Source organism: Gopherus evgoodei, chromosome 7 (genome assembly GCF_007399415.2).
Source record: "Gopherus evgoodei ecotype Sinaloan lineage chromosome 7, rGopEvg1_v1.p, whole genome shotgun sequence".
Lineage (NCBI taxonomy): Eukaryota > Metazoa > Chordata > Testudines > Testudinidae > Gopherus > Gopherus evgoodei.
This window is the reverse complement of record NC_044328.1, coordinates 130,140,374-130,153,592: the sequence shown is the minus strand read 5'-3', so window position 1 is coordinate 130,153,592 and position 13,219 is coordinate 130,140,374. Positions and strand designations below refer to the sequence as shown.

General features: G+C 53.7%; 1 protein-coding gene across 1 annotated transcript in view; it reads left to right on the top strand.

Annotated features, from left to right (window-relative positions):
* The window catches only part of LOC115655651 (ubiquitin carboxyl-terminal hydrolase 19-like), a 44,053-nt gene extending 31,713 nt beyond the window's left edge, over positions 1–12,340 (top strand). Inside the window, exon 27 of the mRNA XM_030571394.1 lies at positions 11,453–12,340. Coding sequence (XP_030427254.1) covers positions 11,453–11,593 — 141 coding nt within the window. The 3' untranslated portion in view covers positions 11,594–12,340. The remainder of the gene's footprint in view (positions 1–11,452) is intronic.
* The last annotated feature ends 879 nt before the right edge of the window (positions 12,341–13,219 follow it).

Here is a 13,219-nt window from a genome sequence, read left to right as displayed (position 1 = left end):
GCTGGAGAGCGTGCACACACTGTGCGGTCCTGGGCACTGCCCACTTGGCTCCATGCGCAGCCACGGCCAGCAAGCCGAGGAGCGGCTGGACAGCGTGCGCAAACCATGGGGTCCTGGACACTGCTCACGTGGCTCCGTGCGCAGCCACGGCCAGCAAGCTGAGGAGCGGCTAGAGAGCGTGTGCAAACTGTGGGGTCCTGGGCACTGCCCACTTGGCTCCGTGCGCAGCCACGGCCAGCAAGCCGAGGAGTGGCTGGAAAGCGTGCACACACTGTGCGGTCCTGGGCACTGCCCACTTGGCTCTGTGCGCAGCCATGGCCAGCAAGCCGAGGAGCGGCTAGAGAGCGTGCGCAAACTGTGGGGTCCTGGGCACTGCTCACGTGGCTCCATGCGCAGCCACGGCCAGCAAGCCGAGGAGTGGCTGGAGAGCGTGTGCAAACCGTGGGGTCCTGGGCACTGCCCACTTGGCTCCGTGCGCAGCCATGGCCAGCAAGCCGAGGAGTGGGCTGGAGAGCGTGCACACACCGTGGGGTCCTGGGCACTGCCCACTTGGCTCCATGCACAGCCACAGCCAGCACGCCGAGGAGCGGCTGGAGAGCGTGCGCAAACCGTGGGGTTCTGGGCACTGCCCACTTGGCTCCATGCGCAGCCACGGCCAGCATGCCGAGGAGTGGGCTGGAGAGCGTGGGCAAACCGTGGCGTGGCCAAGAGAGATGGACGCCTGCACTAGGACTCTGCACTCTTGCCCCAGCCAAGGACGTGAGATCCTGGTGGCGGAGAGGGCTGGAGCCCCCATCACACAGCTCAGCAGGGCCTAGCATGCTGCTTCCTGGGATCCTGGCTCTTACTGTGCTCTTTCCTTGGCACTGGCTGAGCTCCTGTGGGGATGTCACGGCAGGCAGGAGCCGCCTCCCTCTGATCCCATGAGCCTCCCGGGAATCGCCCTGAGGAAGCACAAGGGGGCATGGCCCCAGTGGGGGTGCTCAGGATCACGGGGCAGCCATCTCTCCGAGTCCAAGGCCACAAGAGACCATTGTGATCATCTCGTCCGATTGCTGAGAGCAGATCCTTGAGGAAAACGTCCCAGCTTCAGTGCTGAAGTTCCAGGGATGGGAAATCCACTATGATCCCTTGGAAACTGTCCCAACAGTTACTTCCCCTCCCTTGTTTCCCGTCGGACTTCGTCTAGCTTGAACTTCCAGCCACAGGATCGTGTTAGACTGAAGAGCCCGTGTTCCCCATGTCGGCACGGCCCGGCTCATGGGGGAGCTAACCAGACCGAGCCCCTCGCCTCCCTCCCTGCAAGGCAGGTTTCTAACCCTTTCATCATCTCCTGGCTCTGCTCTGAGCCCTCTGCAATTTATCAACATCCTCCTGGCACTGTGCTCACCAGAGCTGGACCCAGGATTCCCGCAGCGATCACACCAGTGCCAGATACTGAGGCAAAATCACCTCTCTGCTCCTCCAGATTCCCTGTTTATACGTCCCAGGATCCTACATTAGCCCGTTTGGCCACAGCATCCTATTTAGAGCTTATGCTCAATGATTATCCATCCCTTTCAGAGGCCCTGTTCCCAGCATCAAGCCCCTGGACCTGCGAGTACAGCCAATGTGCTCTGTTCCTGGATGGGTACACTTACCTGGCGCTGTAGTAAAATTGATATTGTTTGGTTGAGCCCAGTTTGCTCTGTATCCAGGGCCGGTGCTTCCATTTAGGCGACCTAGGCGCTCGCCTAGGGCACCAGGATTTGGGAGGGCAGCAGACTGCTCCGGTGGACCTCCCGCAGGCGTGCCTGCGGACGGTCCACTGGTCCCGTGGGTCCGGTGGAGTATCCGCAGGCACGCCTGTGGCAGGTCTACCGGAGCCGCGGGATCAGCGAACCATCCGCAGGGACACCTGGGGTAGATCCACCGGAGCTGCGGGACCGGCGCCAAAAACCGTGGCTCCGCTCCTGTCTGTATCACTGACCTGTTCCCAATGTTTGTCATCTGCAGACTTCCAGTGATCTCGTTTTCTTCCAAGGCACCGACAGAAACATTGACTAGCGAAGGGCCTGTTATAACCTTATTCCCAGATTCTGGACCTTAGCGTCCAAAATTTGGGGGTTAGCATGAAAACCTCCAAGCTTAGTTACCAGCTTGGACCTGGTACTGCTGCCACCACCCAAAAAATTAGAGTGTTTTGGGGCACTCTGGTCCCCCTGAAAAACCTTCCCTGGGGACCACAAGACCCAAATCCCTTGAGTCTCACAACAAAGGGAAATAATCCTGATTCCCTTCCCCCCTCCAGGTGCTCCTGGAGAGATACACAGACACAAGCTCTGTGAAACTACGCAGAGTGAGTCCCCCTCTCCGTTCCCAATCCTGGAACAAAAGCACTTTCCTCTTCACCCAGAGGAAATGCAAAATCAGGCTAGCAATCCAACACACAGCTTTCCCCTGATTTCTTCCTCCCACCAATTCCCTGGTGAGTACAGACTTAATTTCCCTGAAGTAAAGAAAAACTCCAACAGGTCTTAAAAGAAAGCTTTATATAAAAAAGAAAGAAAAAATACAAATGCTCTCTCTGTATTAAGATGATACAACACAGGGTCAATTGCTTAAAAGAATATTGAATAAACAGCCTTATTCAAAAAGAATACAAATTAAAGCACTCCAGCACTTACATTCATGCAAATACCAAAGAAAAGAAACCATAGAACTTACTATCTGATCTCTTTGTCCTTACACTTAGAAACAGAAGACTAGAAAGTAGAAAGTACTTCTCCAAAGCTCAGAGGAAACAGGCAGACAGACAAAAGACTCAGACACCCACTTCCCTCCACCCAAAGTTGAAAAAATCCGGTTTCCTGATTGGTTCTCTGGTCAGGTGTTTCAGGTGAAAGAGACATTAACCCTTAGCTATCTGTTTATGACACGCCCCCCAAATTGCAGACAGTGGGGAAGCTCACTGGCGGCAATTTCCTTCTAGAACTTGAAAATAAACAGATTAATACAACACATGCACCTTTACATATACTACTAAGTATATAACTAACAGACTTTTACATTTTAAGAACACTTTTTAACTACTGGACTCTGGGAAACTCTCACGGGAGAGTGCATCAGCAACTTTGTTAGAAGCTCCTGTGATGTGTTGAATTTCAAAATCAAAATCTTGGAGAGCTAAACTCCACCGAAGAAGTTTCTTGTTGTTACCCTTGGCAGTATGAAGCCACTTTAGTGCAGCATGGTCAGTTTGTAGTTGGAACCGCCGTCCCCAAACATATGGGCGTAGCTTTTCCAGGGCGTACACAAGGGCATAGCATTCCTTTTCACTGACTGACCAGTGACTTTCCCTCTCAGACAGTTTCTTGCTGAGAAACACGACAGGATGGAAGTTGTGATCTGTTGCTTCCTGCATGAGCACTGCTCCTATACCACGCTCAGATGCATCTGTGGTTACTAGGAATGGCTTGTCAAAATCCGGGGCCCTGAGCACAGGGTCCGACATGAGCGTTGCCTTAAGCTGGGTAAAGGCTTTTTGACACTCATCAGTCCACTTAACGGCATTTGGCTGGGTCTTTTTGGTTAGGTCGGTCAATGGGGCAGCGATTTGGCTGTAGTGTGGTACAAATCGCCTGTAGTATCCGGCCAAGCCTAAGAAGGATTGGACCTGTTTCTTTGACCTTGGGACAGGCCACTTTTGGATAGCAACCACCTTGGCCTGTAGGGGGTTTATGGTTCCTCGACCCACCTGGTGCCCCAGGTAAGTCACTCTGTTTTGGCCTATTTGACACTTTTTGGCCTTAACAGTTAGTCCTGCCTGCCTGATGCGCTCAAAGACCTTTTCCAGGTGTAGTAGGTGTTCGGGCCAGGAGTCTGAAAAAATGGCCACATCATCGAGGTAGGCAACTGCAAATTCTCCCAGTCCAGCTAGTAGACCGTCTACCAGCCTCTGGAAGGTGGCGGGTGCATTTCGAAGGCCGAAAGGAAGGACATTGAATTCATACACCCCCGCATGGGTGACGAATGCTGACCTCTCCTTGGCAGGTTCATCTAGCGGTACTTGCCAGTACCCCTTGGTTAAGTCTATTGTAGAGATGAACTGGGCACGTCCCAACTTTTCCAATAGCTCATCAGTACGTGGCATTGGATAGTTGTCCGGACGAGTTACAGCATTTAGCTTACGGTAGTCCACGCAAAAGCGTATTTCCCCATCTGGTTTGGGTACCAGAACCACTGGAGATGCCCATGCACTGGTAGATGGGCGGATTATACCCATCTGTAGCATGTTCTGGATCTCCCGTTCTATAGCAGCTTGGGCATGAGGAGACACCCGGTAGGGTGGGGTTCTGATTGGGTGAGCATTACCTGTATCAATGGAGTGGTATGCCCGTTCAGTCCGTCCTGGGGTGGCTGAGAACAATGGGGCGAAGCTAGTGCACAGCTCCTTGATTTGTTGCCGCTGCAGACGTTCCAGGGTGGTTGAGAGGTTCACCTCTTCCACGCCACCGTCGTTTTTTCCGTCGTAGTAGACACCGTCAGGCCACTCAGCATCATCTCCCTGGACTGTAAACTGACAAACCTGTAAGTCTCTGGAATAGAAAGGCTTGAGAGAATTAACATGGTACACTTTAGGCTTTAGTGAGGAATTGGGAAATGCTATGAGGTAGTTTACAGCTCCCAGGCGCTCTTGGACCGTGAATGGCCCTTCCCATGATGCTTCCATCTTATGGGCCTGTTGCGCCTTCAAGACCATAACCTGGTCTCCTACCTTGAAGGAACGTTCTCTGGCATGTCTGTCATACCAGGCCTTTTGCTCTTCTTGAGCATCCTTTAGGTTCTCTTTAGCAAGGGCTAAAGAGTGTCGGAGGGTGCTTTGTAGGTTGCTTACAAAGTCCAGAATGTTAGTTCCTGGAGAAGGCGTAAACCCCTCCCATTGCTGCTTCACCAACTGTAATGGCCCCTTAACCTCGTGACCATACACAAGTTCAAATGGTGAAAACCCTAAACTGGGATGTGGTACAGCCCTGTAGGCAAACAGCAACTGCTGCAACACTAGGTCCCAATTATTGGCGAATTCGTTGATGAATTTTCTTATCATGGCCCCCAAAGTTCCATTGAACCTTTCCACCAGGCCATTGGTTTGATGGTGGTACGGGGTGGCAACCAAGTGATTCACCCCATGAGTTTCCCACAGTTTTTCCATGGTCCCTGCCAGGAAATTAGACCCTGAATCTGTAAGGATGTCAGAGGGCCAACCTACCCTGGCAAAGATGTCTGTTAGGGCCAGGCACACAGTGTTAGCCCTGGTGTTGCCTAGAGCTACTGCTTCTGGCCATCGGGTAGCAAAGTCCACTAAAGTCAGTACGTACTGCTTTCCTCTGGGCGTCTTTTTTGGGAAAGGGCCCAGAATATCCACAGCTACTCGCTGAAATGGGACCTCAATTATGGGGAGTGGCTGGAGAGGGGCCTTGACCTGGTCTTGAGGCTTACCCACTCTTTGGCATACCTCACAAGACCGGACATACTTGGCAACGTCCTTGCCCATCCCCTCCCAGTGGAAGGACTTCCCCAACCGGTCCTTGGTTCGGTTCACCCCAGCATGGCCACTGGGATGATCATGGGCTAAGCTTAAGAGCTTCCCCCGGTACTTAGTGGGAACCACCAACTGTTTTTGCGGCTGCCATTCTTTCCGGTGTCCACCAGAAAGAATTTCCTTGTATAAAAGTCCTTGGTCTATAACAAACCGGGATCGATTAGAAGAGCTGAGAGGCGGTGGGGTGCTCCGTGCCGCCGCCCAAGCTTTCTGAAGGCTGTCATCTGCTTCCTGCTCAGCCTGGAACTGTTCCCTTGAGTCTGGGGACACCAGTTCTTCCTCAGACTGTGGACTTGGGCTTGGTCCCTCTGGAAGCGATGTAGGTGATGGGGTTGTTTCCGTTGCTGGTGAACCGCTCTCCGCTGGTGCACCTGAGGGTATTTCAGGCTCTGGCTGAGCCTTTTGGGTATGGCTGTCTTTTGCTTCTGCCAGTTCTGGCTTGCTGGCGCCCTCTGGCGTTGAGGTTGAAGATGTGGTTGCACTTGCTGGTGCTGGTTGCTGTTCCAGTTCCGGGCCTGGGACTGGAGATGCTGTGGCTGTTTCAGTGGTAGGCATGGAATCCGGGTCCACTGCCTCTGTCTGGGTCTCTGGTAACACAGACGGGGCTTCTGTGGACGGCTCAGGAACAGGAATGGGTCTGGAAGCTTGCCTGGTTTGACTACGGGTAACCATTCCCACTCTCTTGGCCCGCCTCACCTGGTTGGCCAAGTCTTCCCCCAGTAGCATGGGGATAGGATAATTGTCATAGACTGCAAAAGTCCACATTCCTGACCAGCCTTTGTACTGGACAGGCAGTTGAGCTGTAGGCAAGTCTACAGCTTGTGACATGAAGGGGTAAATTGTAACTTTGGCCTTTGGGTTGATGAATTTGGGGTCAACGAAGGATTGGTGGATAGCTGACACTTGTGCCCCCGTGTCTCTCCACGCAGTAACCTTCTTTCCGCCCACTCTCAAATTTTCCCTTCGCTCCAAGGGTATTTGAGAGGCATCCGGGCCTGGGGATCTTTGGTGTGATGGTGGTGTAATGAATTGCACTCGCATGGTGTTCTTGGGACAGTTGGCCTTGATATGTCCCGGTTCATTACACTTAAAGCATCTTCCATCTGATGGGTCACTGGGCCGAGGTGAGTTACTGGAGACTGGTGAGGTTGAAGAGTAGGGTATCTGTGGCTTTACTTGGGTGGTATGTAGGGTCTTTGGCTGTCCTCGGTTGTAGGGTTTATGGTCTGTGTGCCCCCTGGGGTAATCGTTCCCCTTGACAGTAGTTTTTTTACTTTCTGCCAGTTCCATCCATTTGGCTCCAATCTCCCCCGCCTCAGCGATAGTTTTGGGATTTCTATCTTGTATGTACCGTGTGATGTCTTCAGGAACACCATCCAAGAACTGCTCCATTTGTATGAGGAGGTTCACTTCTTCCAAGGTTTGAATGTTGTTTCCTGTTAACCAGGCCTCATAGTTTTTTGCAATGTAGTAGGCGTGTTTGGGAAATGACACCTCTGGTTTCCATTTTTGGGTTCTGAAGCGCCGACGGGCATGATCTGGGGTTATCCCCATCCTGTATCTGGCCTTGGTTTGAAAAAGTTTATAGTCATTCATTTGCGGCTTGGGCATTTCAGCTGCCACCTCTGCTAAAGGTCCACTGAGGTGTGGCCTTAATTCTACCATGTACTGGTCTTCGGGGATGCTGTACCCAAGACAGGCTCTTTCAAAATTTTCCAAGAAGGCCTCGGTGTCATCACCTGCCTTGTAGGTGGGAAATTTCCTGTGCTGTGGAGCAATAATTGGCGCCGGGTTGTTAGGGTTGGCTGGCACATGCAGCCCAGCTTTTGCCATCTCCAGTTCATGTTTTCTCTGTTTTTCCTTCTCTTCATTCTCTTTTTGTTGTTTTTCCATTTCTTTTTGTTGTTTTTCCATTTCTTTTTGGTGCTTTTCCATTTCTCGGCGGTGGGCCAACTCTTCTTCTTCTTGCTTCCTTCTGTGGGCCAACTCATCTTCTTCTAGTTTTCTTTTGTGTGCTGCCTCTTGGGCTGCCTGTTCTCTTTGGAAGGCTGCCAGTTTGATGCTTTCTTCCTTTTCTTTTATCTCCATCTCTTTTTGTTTTATTTCCAGTTGTCGCCTGTGTTCAGCTTCTTTGAATTGGTCTTCGGCCTCCATTTTTGTCCTGGTAGACATGGTTCCTGTTTTCTTGTGTTGGGGTGCCCTCCGGTGTTTCTCTTTTGAACTGCAGGCTCTGTTGCCTCCTGAAGTCTGCCTAGCAACAGTGCTTTTTTCCCTTTCTCTCTCTAGCTAATGTTCAATGAAGGGAAACCAGAAAAACCACTTTATTTGCATGCATATAGAGTGCTGGTATGACTCTCAATGGGAGTGCTATTGCATGACAAAAGACCCTTAACAGTCTTCTCGCTTAACATGCAAACCACAAACGGCTAGAGAGAGCAGAAAAAAAAATTCTCTCTGGTTCCCTTTTAAAACCAAACTGTTTCTCTCTGCTAAAAAGCCCTTAGCAGAGAAAAGAAAAATATAATATTCCTACTGGCTTCTGGATTCTGTCTATCTCCCGCCACTGCCACCATGTTATAACCTTATTCCCAGATTCTGGACCTTAGCGTCCAAAATTTGGGGGTTAGCATGAAAACCTCCAAGCTTAGTTACCAGCTTGGACCTGGTACTGCTGCCACCACCCAAAAAATTAGAGTGTTTTGGGGCACTCTGGTCCCCCTGAAAAACCTTCCCTGGGGACCACAAGACCCAAATCCCTTGAGTCTCACAACAAAGGGAAATAATCCTGATTCCCTTCCCCCCTCCAGGTGCTCCTGGAGAGATACACAGACACAAGCTCTGTGAAACTACGCAGAGTGAGTCCCCCTCTCCGTTCCCAATCCTGGAACAAAAGCACTTTCCTCTTCACCCAGAGGAAATGCAAAATCAGGCTAGCAATCCAACACACAGCTTTCCCCTGATTTCTTCCTCCCACCAATTCCCTGGTGAGTACAGACTTAATTTCCCTGAAGTAAAGAAAAACTCCAACAGGTCTTAAAAGAAAGCTTTATATAAAAAAGAAAGAAAAAATACAAATGCTCTCTCTGTATTAAGATGATACAACACAGGGTCAATTGCTTAAAAGAATATTGAATAAACAGCCTTATTCAAAAAGAATACAAATTAAAGCACTCCAGCACTTACATTCATGCAAATACCAAAGAAAAGAAACCATAGAACTTACTATCTGATCTCTTTGTCCTTACACTTAGAAACAGAAGACTAGAAAGTAGAAAGTACTTCTCCAAAGCTCAGAGGAAACAGGCAGACAGACAAAAGACTCAGACACCCACTTCCCTCCACCCAAAGTTGAAAAAATCCGGTTTCCTGATTGGTTCTCTGGTCAGGTGTTTCAGGTGAAAGAGACATTAACCCTTAGCTATCTGTTTATGACAGGGCCAAGAACTGCTCCCTGCAGGACCCCACTGGAAACGCCGATGGTTCCCTGCATGCAATGCCCCATTGAGACCTATCAATGAGCCCTGTAACTCGATAGCATTCTAGTCTGCCAGGCCATGACACAACACCTTCCAGGAGTCTGTACGGCAGCACTAGTGCCCTGAGCCATCAGACGTGTCAGCTCATCAGAAAATCCACTTAGTTTGGCAGGATGTTTTCTACAAAGTCATCTGAACTGGCACTGAGGACACAATCCTCCTTCAGTTCTGCACTAATCGAGTCCTTTACTAGCCGCTCCGTTATCTTGCCGAGATCGATGTCAGGATGACAGGCCAGTAATTACCCAGGTCATCCCATTTACCCTTTTTAAAAATGGTTACACCGTTAGCTTTCTTCCATGGATCTGGAACTTCTCCGGTGCTCCGGAACGTCTGAAAAACCAGCCTTAACTGCCCAGCAAGCTCCTCAGCCAGCTCTTTTAAAACTCTTGGACGCTAGTTATCTGGACCTGCTGATTGTCAAATGTCTGACTTTAGTAGCTGCTGTTCAACATTCTCCAGAGACACTAGTTTGTGGGCAGTAGCCGCATGTCTCGACGAAGCAAAGGTTGAAAAGGACTCCGGGAGGAGGGTGTGAAACGCCATCAGAAGATGCTTTGCCATAATAGCGAAGAGATTGCCAAGCTGGCGGCTGGTTGCTTGGCTCAGCTTGGGGGTGTACAGTGTAGTTCTGGGCTGCCCTGCAAGGGGCCCTGCGGGGATGCCGACACTTACAGTGACCTCGCTAAACGGAAGGCGGTGACGGCCGTGGACATGGCTTATGCTCTGAAATGACTGCGTTGAACTTTGTGCAGATTCAGGGGCTAAGCCTTTCTCCTGCTTTACCTTTAAAACCCAGCCAGCCAGAGAGAGGAGTGGCCGAGGAGGAGGAGACGGTGTTCACAGTGTTTTCCACCAGACACAGTGCAGAGAGATTGATACAACACCTCTCCCTTTCCTGTGTGTTGGTTGCAAATTCTGCCATGTTCCTCTAGTAATGGCGCAGTACCATTGTCAGGATTCCTTTGGTCCTAATGCCCTTCAGCTCCTCCTTATTGTCCTTAACTCTGCTGGCCTTAGATTTCTCCTTGTGTCCCCTGGCTTCCCTTACCAAGTCTCCCCAGTTCCTAGCTTCCGATTTATATTCATTACTATCAACTGTCCCTTCCTTCCCTTGGCTGTGTAGGTTTTTCTAAGTGTATATAATGCAGAGAGTTGCCTCCACTTCCCCTCTGAACGTGGTTGGAGTCTTAGCCCACGCGGCCTCCTTCCTTGCGTGTGGCTGTTCGAGCGCCCAGGCCAGTGCTCAGAAACCATCCCCGTGAGCAGTCGCGTTTCTGACTAGAATTCTTATCCCAGCTGCGGGGCTCAGAATTGTTTGCAGCTTTGTGACCTTGGTCCTTTTAAAGCAGCGTGTGTGTCTGTCTCCCTGAGCGGGACCTGCTGAGCTCTGGGCTGAGTCCCCCTTTCTCTGGCCATTCCCGAGGGCTGGATACAGCGCTTTTGGAGTGAGGGAATTGGCCTCTTTCATGCTGGCGTGGCTGTTCCCAGGGCACCCCCTGCCGGCGGCGTGCTGCGCTGACAGCTCCTGGTGCTGGTGCCCCCTGGGCTCTTCCTTGGGCACCCTCCTGCTGCAGTGCTGGCTGGATCCTCACCCCAGTCCCCCGCCTCCTGGGAGCGCAGCACTGGCATGGCCTGGCTAGGAACAACCCTCCCGTTGTCGCCGGTGCCCTGTGCTGGCTGCGGCTCCCTGGAGCGGTTCAGGGAGGCGTGGCTGGAGCGCTGGGTGCTCGTGGCCCAGCACCACCTGCTGTCGCACTCCAGCTAAAGCTAGATGGGGCTGCCCTGGTCTGTGCCTTCAGGAGAGCGTGGGCCTGGCCCTGGCAGCGGCTGGGCATCCTGGCACAGCCGCCCTGCTGCAGACAAGGCGACCCCCCGGCGCTGTGCAGAGGCCTCTGCTGCTCGCTCAGGCACTGGAGGAAGCAGTTGGAGCGCTCTGGGGCCCTCAGCGCTGCTGCTGCCTCCTTGCCATGTTCTTGCTGTGCGAGGCGGCTGCTGCCGCCACTCAGGGCTCGCTGCCCCGGCCTGCGCGCGCTGTGTGTGTGCGTGTGTGTGCGTGTGTGTGTGTGTGTGTGTGTGTACATACGTACACGCACACTCTGCGGCACCTCTCTGGGCTGGGGCTGTGTCCTGAGCCCCGCTGCGCCCCTCCTCCCCAGGGCTCCCTTAGCACGCTGACCCCCAGGGGGCTGGGGGGGGATAGGAGCTAGCCTAGGTTTGGCCCCCGTCCCGCTAGCCTGTGCTCGCTGTGGCCTCGGCCTCGCCCTGCACCGTGGGCGTGAAGGGGGGGCTGGGGGCCGGGCTGCCCTCTCTGACCTCCTTGTTCTGTTTGCAGGGCATGAACCCCGTGTCGTTCGGCTCCGCCACCGCCCCCGAAGGAGGCCCCCCGCCATCCCCCACCGGGCTCCCGGATCGCTTTGCCAGCCCCACAGAGTGCCCCACCCCCTCCTACAGCAACATGGAGGAAGTCGACTGAGACGCAGCTGGCTGCTGGCGGGGGTGGAGGTGCAAGGGGCTGTTCTGGGGCCTCTTGCTCCTTGCCAGGGGGTCCCTGCCCTGGCCCTGCTCAAGCACTTTCCTCTCGGCCCCTGCCCTGCTGGGTAACGGTTTCATTGGCTGCTGGGCAGGGATAGGGGTAGTAGGGCCCAGGGCTGCATGGGCCTGGGGCAGCTTGCTAGGGATCACCTGGCCCCAATCCTGGGAACAGAACCTGCTGCTCCTTTGTGGGGCTGGGACTGGGGCTTCTCTCTGTTCCCCAGGGCCTGGCAGCTCCCTGCCATGGTAATTGGCAGGATGGGTGTGGGGCAGGCTCCCTCTCCAGGGGCTGGGCCTGCCGATGGTGGCTTTGCCCGCTCTCCTTGTCTTGCTGTTGACAGGATCCCCGTGGTGCCCGTGCCCCTGCAACCGTGGGTGCCTGGCACGGGGGTCACAGCCCGGCCCTGCTGGGTGGGGTGAGAGGAAGGCAGGCACCTCTGCGAACGGGTGCTAGAGCCAGCGGCTGCCTGCCCATGCCCAGCAGCCACCCCCAGGGCATGTGCCCCCTTCTCCCATGCATTGGCGCATTCTCTGGAATCTCGTTCTCTGGCCCCTGGGACCCGACTGCTGCTGTCTCCCTTGATTCTCCCCAGGCGGAGCCCTTGTCCCCCTCCGGCCAGCTGCTGCTCCCCCTCACTTTGTATAAAGTTGGTGTTTGTCTTGAGTCATTAAATTCTACTGAACTCTGCCCAGGGCTGTGGGGCGTGTGTGGGGCGCTGGGCCCTGGCCGCCCCATGGGGGATGCTGCCCTGGGCCTCTGCCCACCTGGAATTGCAGTGAAATGCCCTCACTCGCTGCAGTGGGCCAGGCCTCAGTCAGGCCCCAGAGCACCGCCGTGGGTGTGAGGCACTGAGAGGGCCCTACAGAGCCGTCCCCGCCACTTGCTAGCTGAGGCCATTTCCACAGGGCTCTCGGCACCAGCCGCAGTGAGGCCTGGGCTGAGGGGGCAAGAGGGATTGGGTGAGTGGGGAGGTGCTCACGGGCGCTTGCCTCACACTTTCGCAGTCCAGCGGCCTGTGGGTGTGGTGCCAGTGGGCCACACAGCTGCAGCAGCTGCTGGGACTCAGGGCCTGGGACCCCCATTCGCGGGGCTGGGAGCGGCCCCAGCCCCAGCCCTAGGAGGTTCTTCCAGCTCAGCTTTGAGTGCTTCTGAGCCCCAGCCAGCCCTGTATTCTTGCTGGCAAGTTAAAGAAGTACGGGCTGGATGAATGGACTGTAAGGTGGATAGAAAGCTGGCTAGATCGTCGGGCTCAACAGGTAGTGACCAACGGCTCCATGTCTAGTTGGCAGCCGGTTTCAAGCCGAGTGCCCCAAGGGTTGGTCCTGGGTCCAGTTCCGTTCGGTTCAATATCTTCATTAATGATCTGGAGGACGGTGTGGACTGCAGTCCCGGCAAGTTTGCGGATGACACTAAACTGGAAGGAGTGGCAGATACGCTGGAGGGTAGGGACAGGATACAGAGGGACCTAGACAAATTAGAGGATTGGGCCAACAGAAATCTGATGAGGTTCAACAAGGACAAGTGCCGAGTCCTGCACTTCGGACAGAAGAATCCCATTCACTGTTA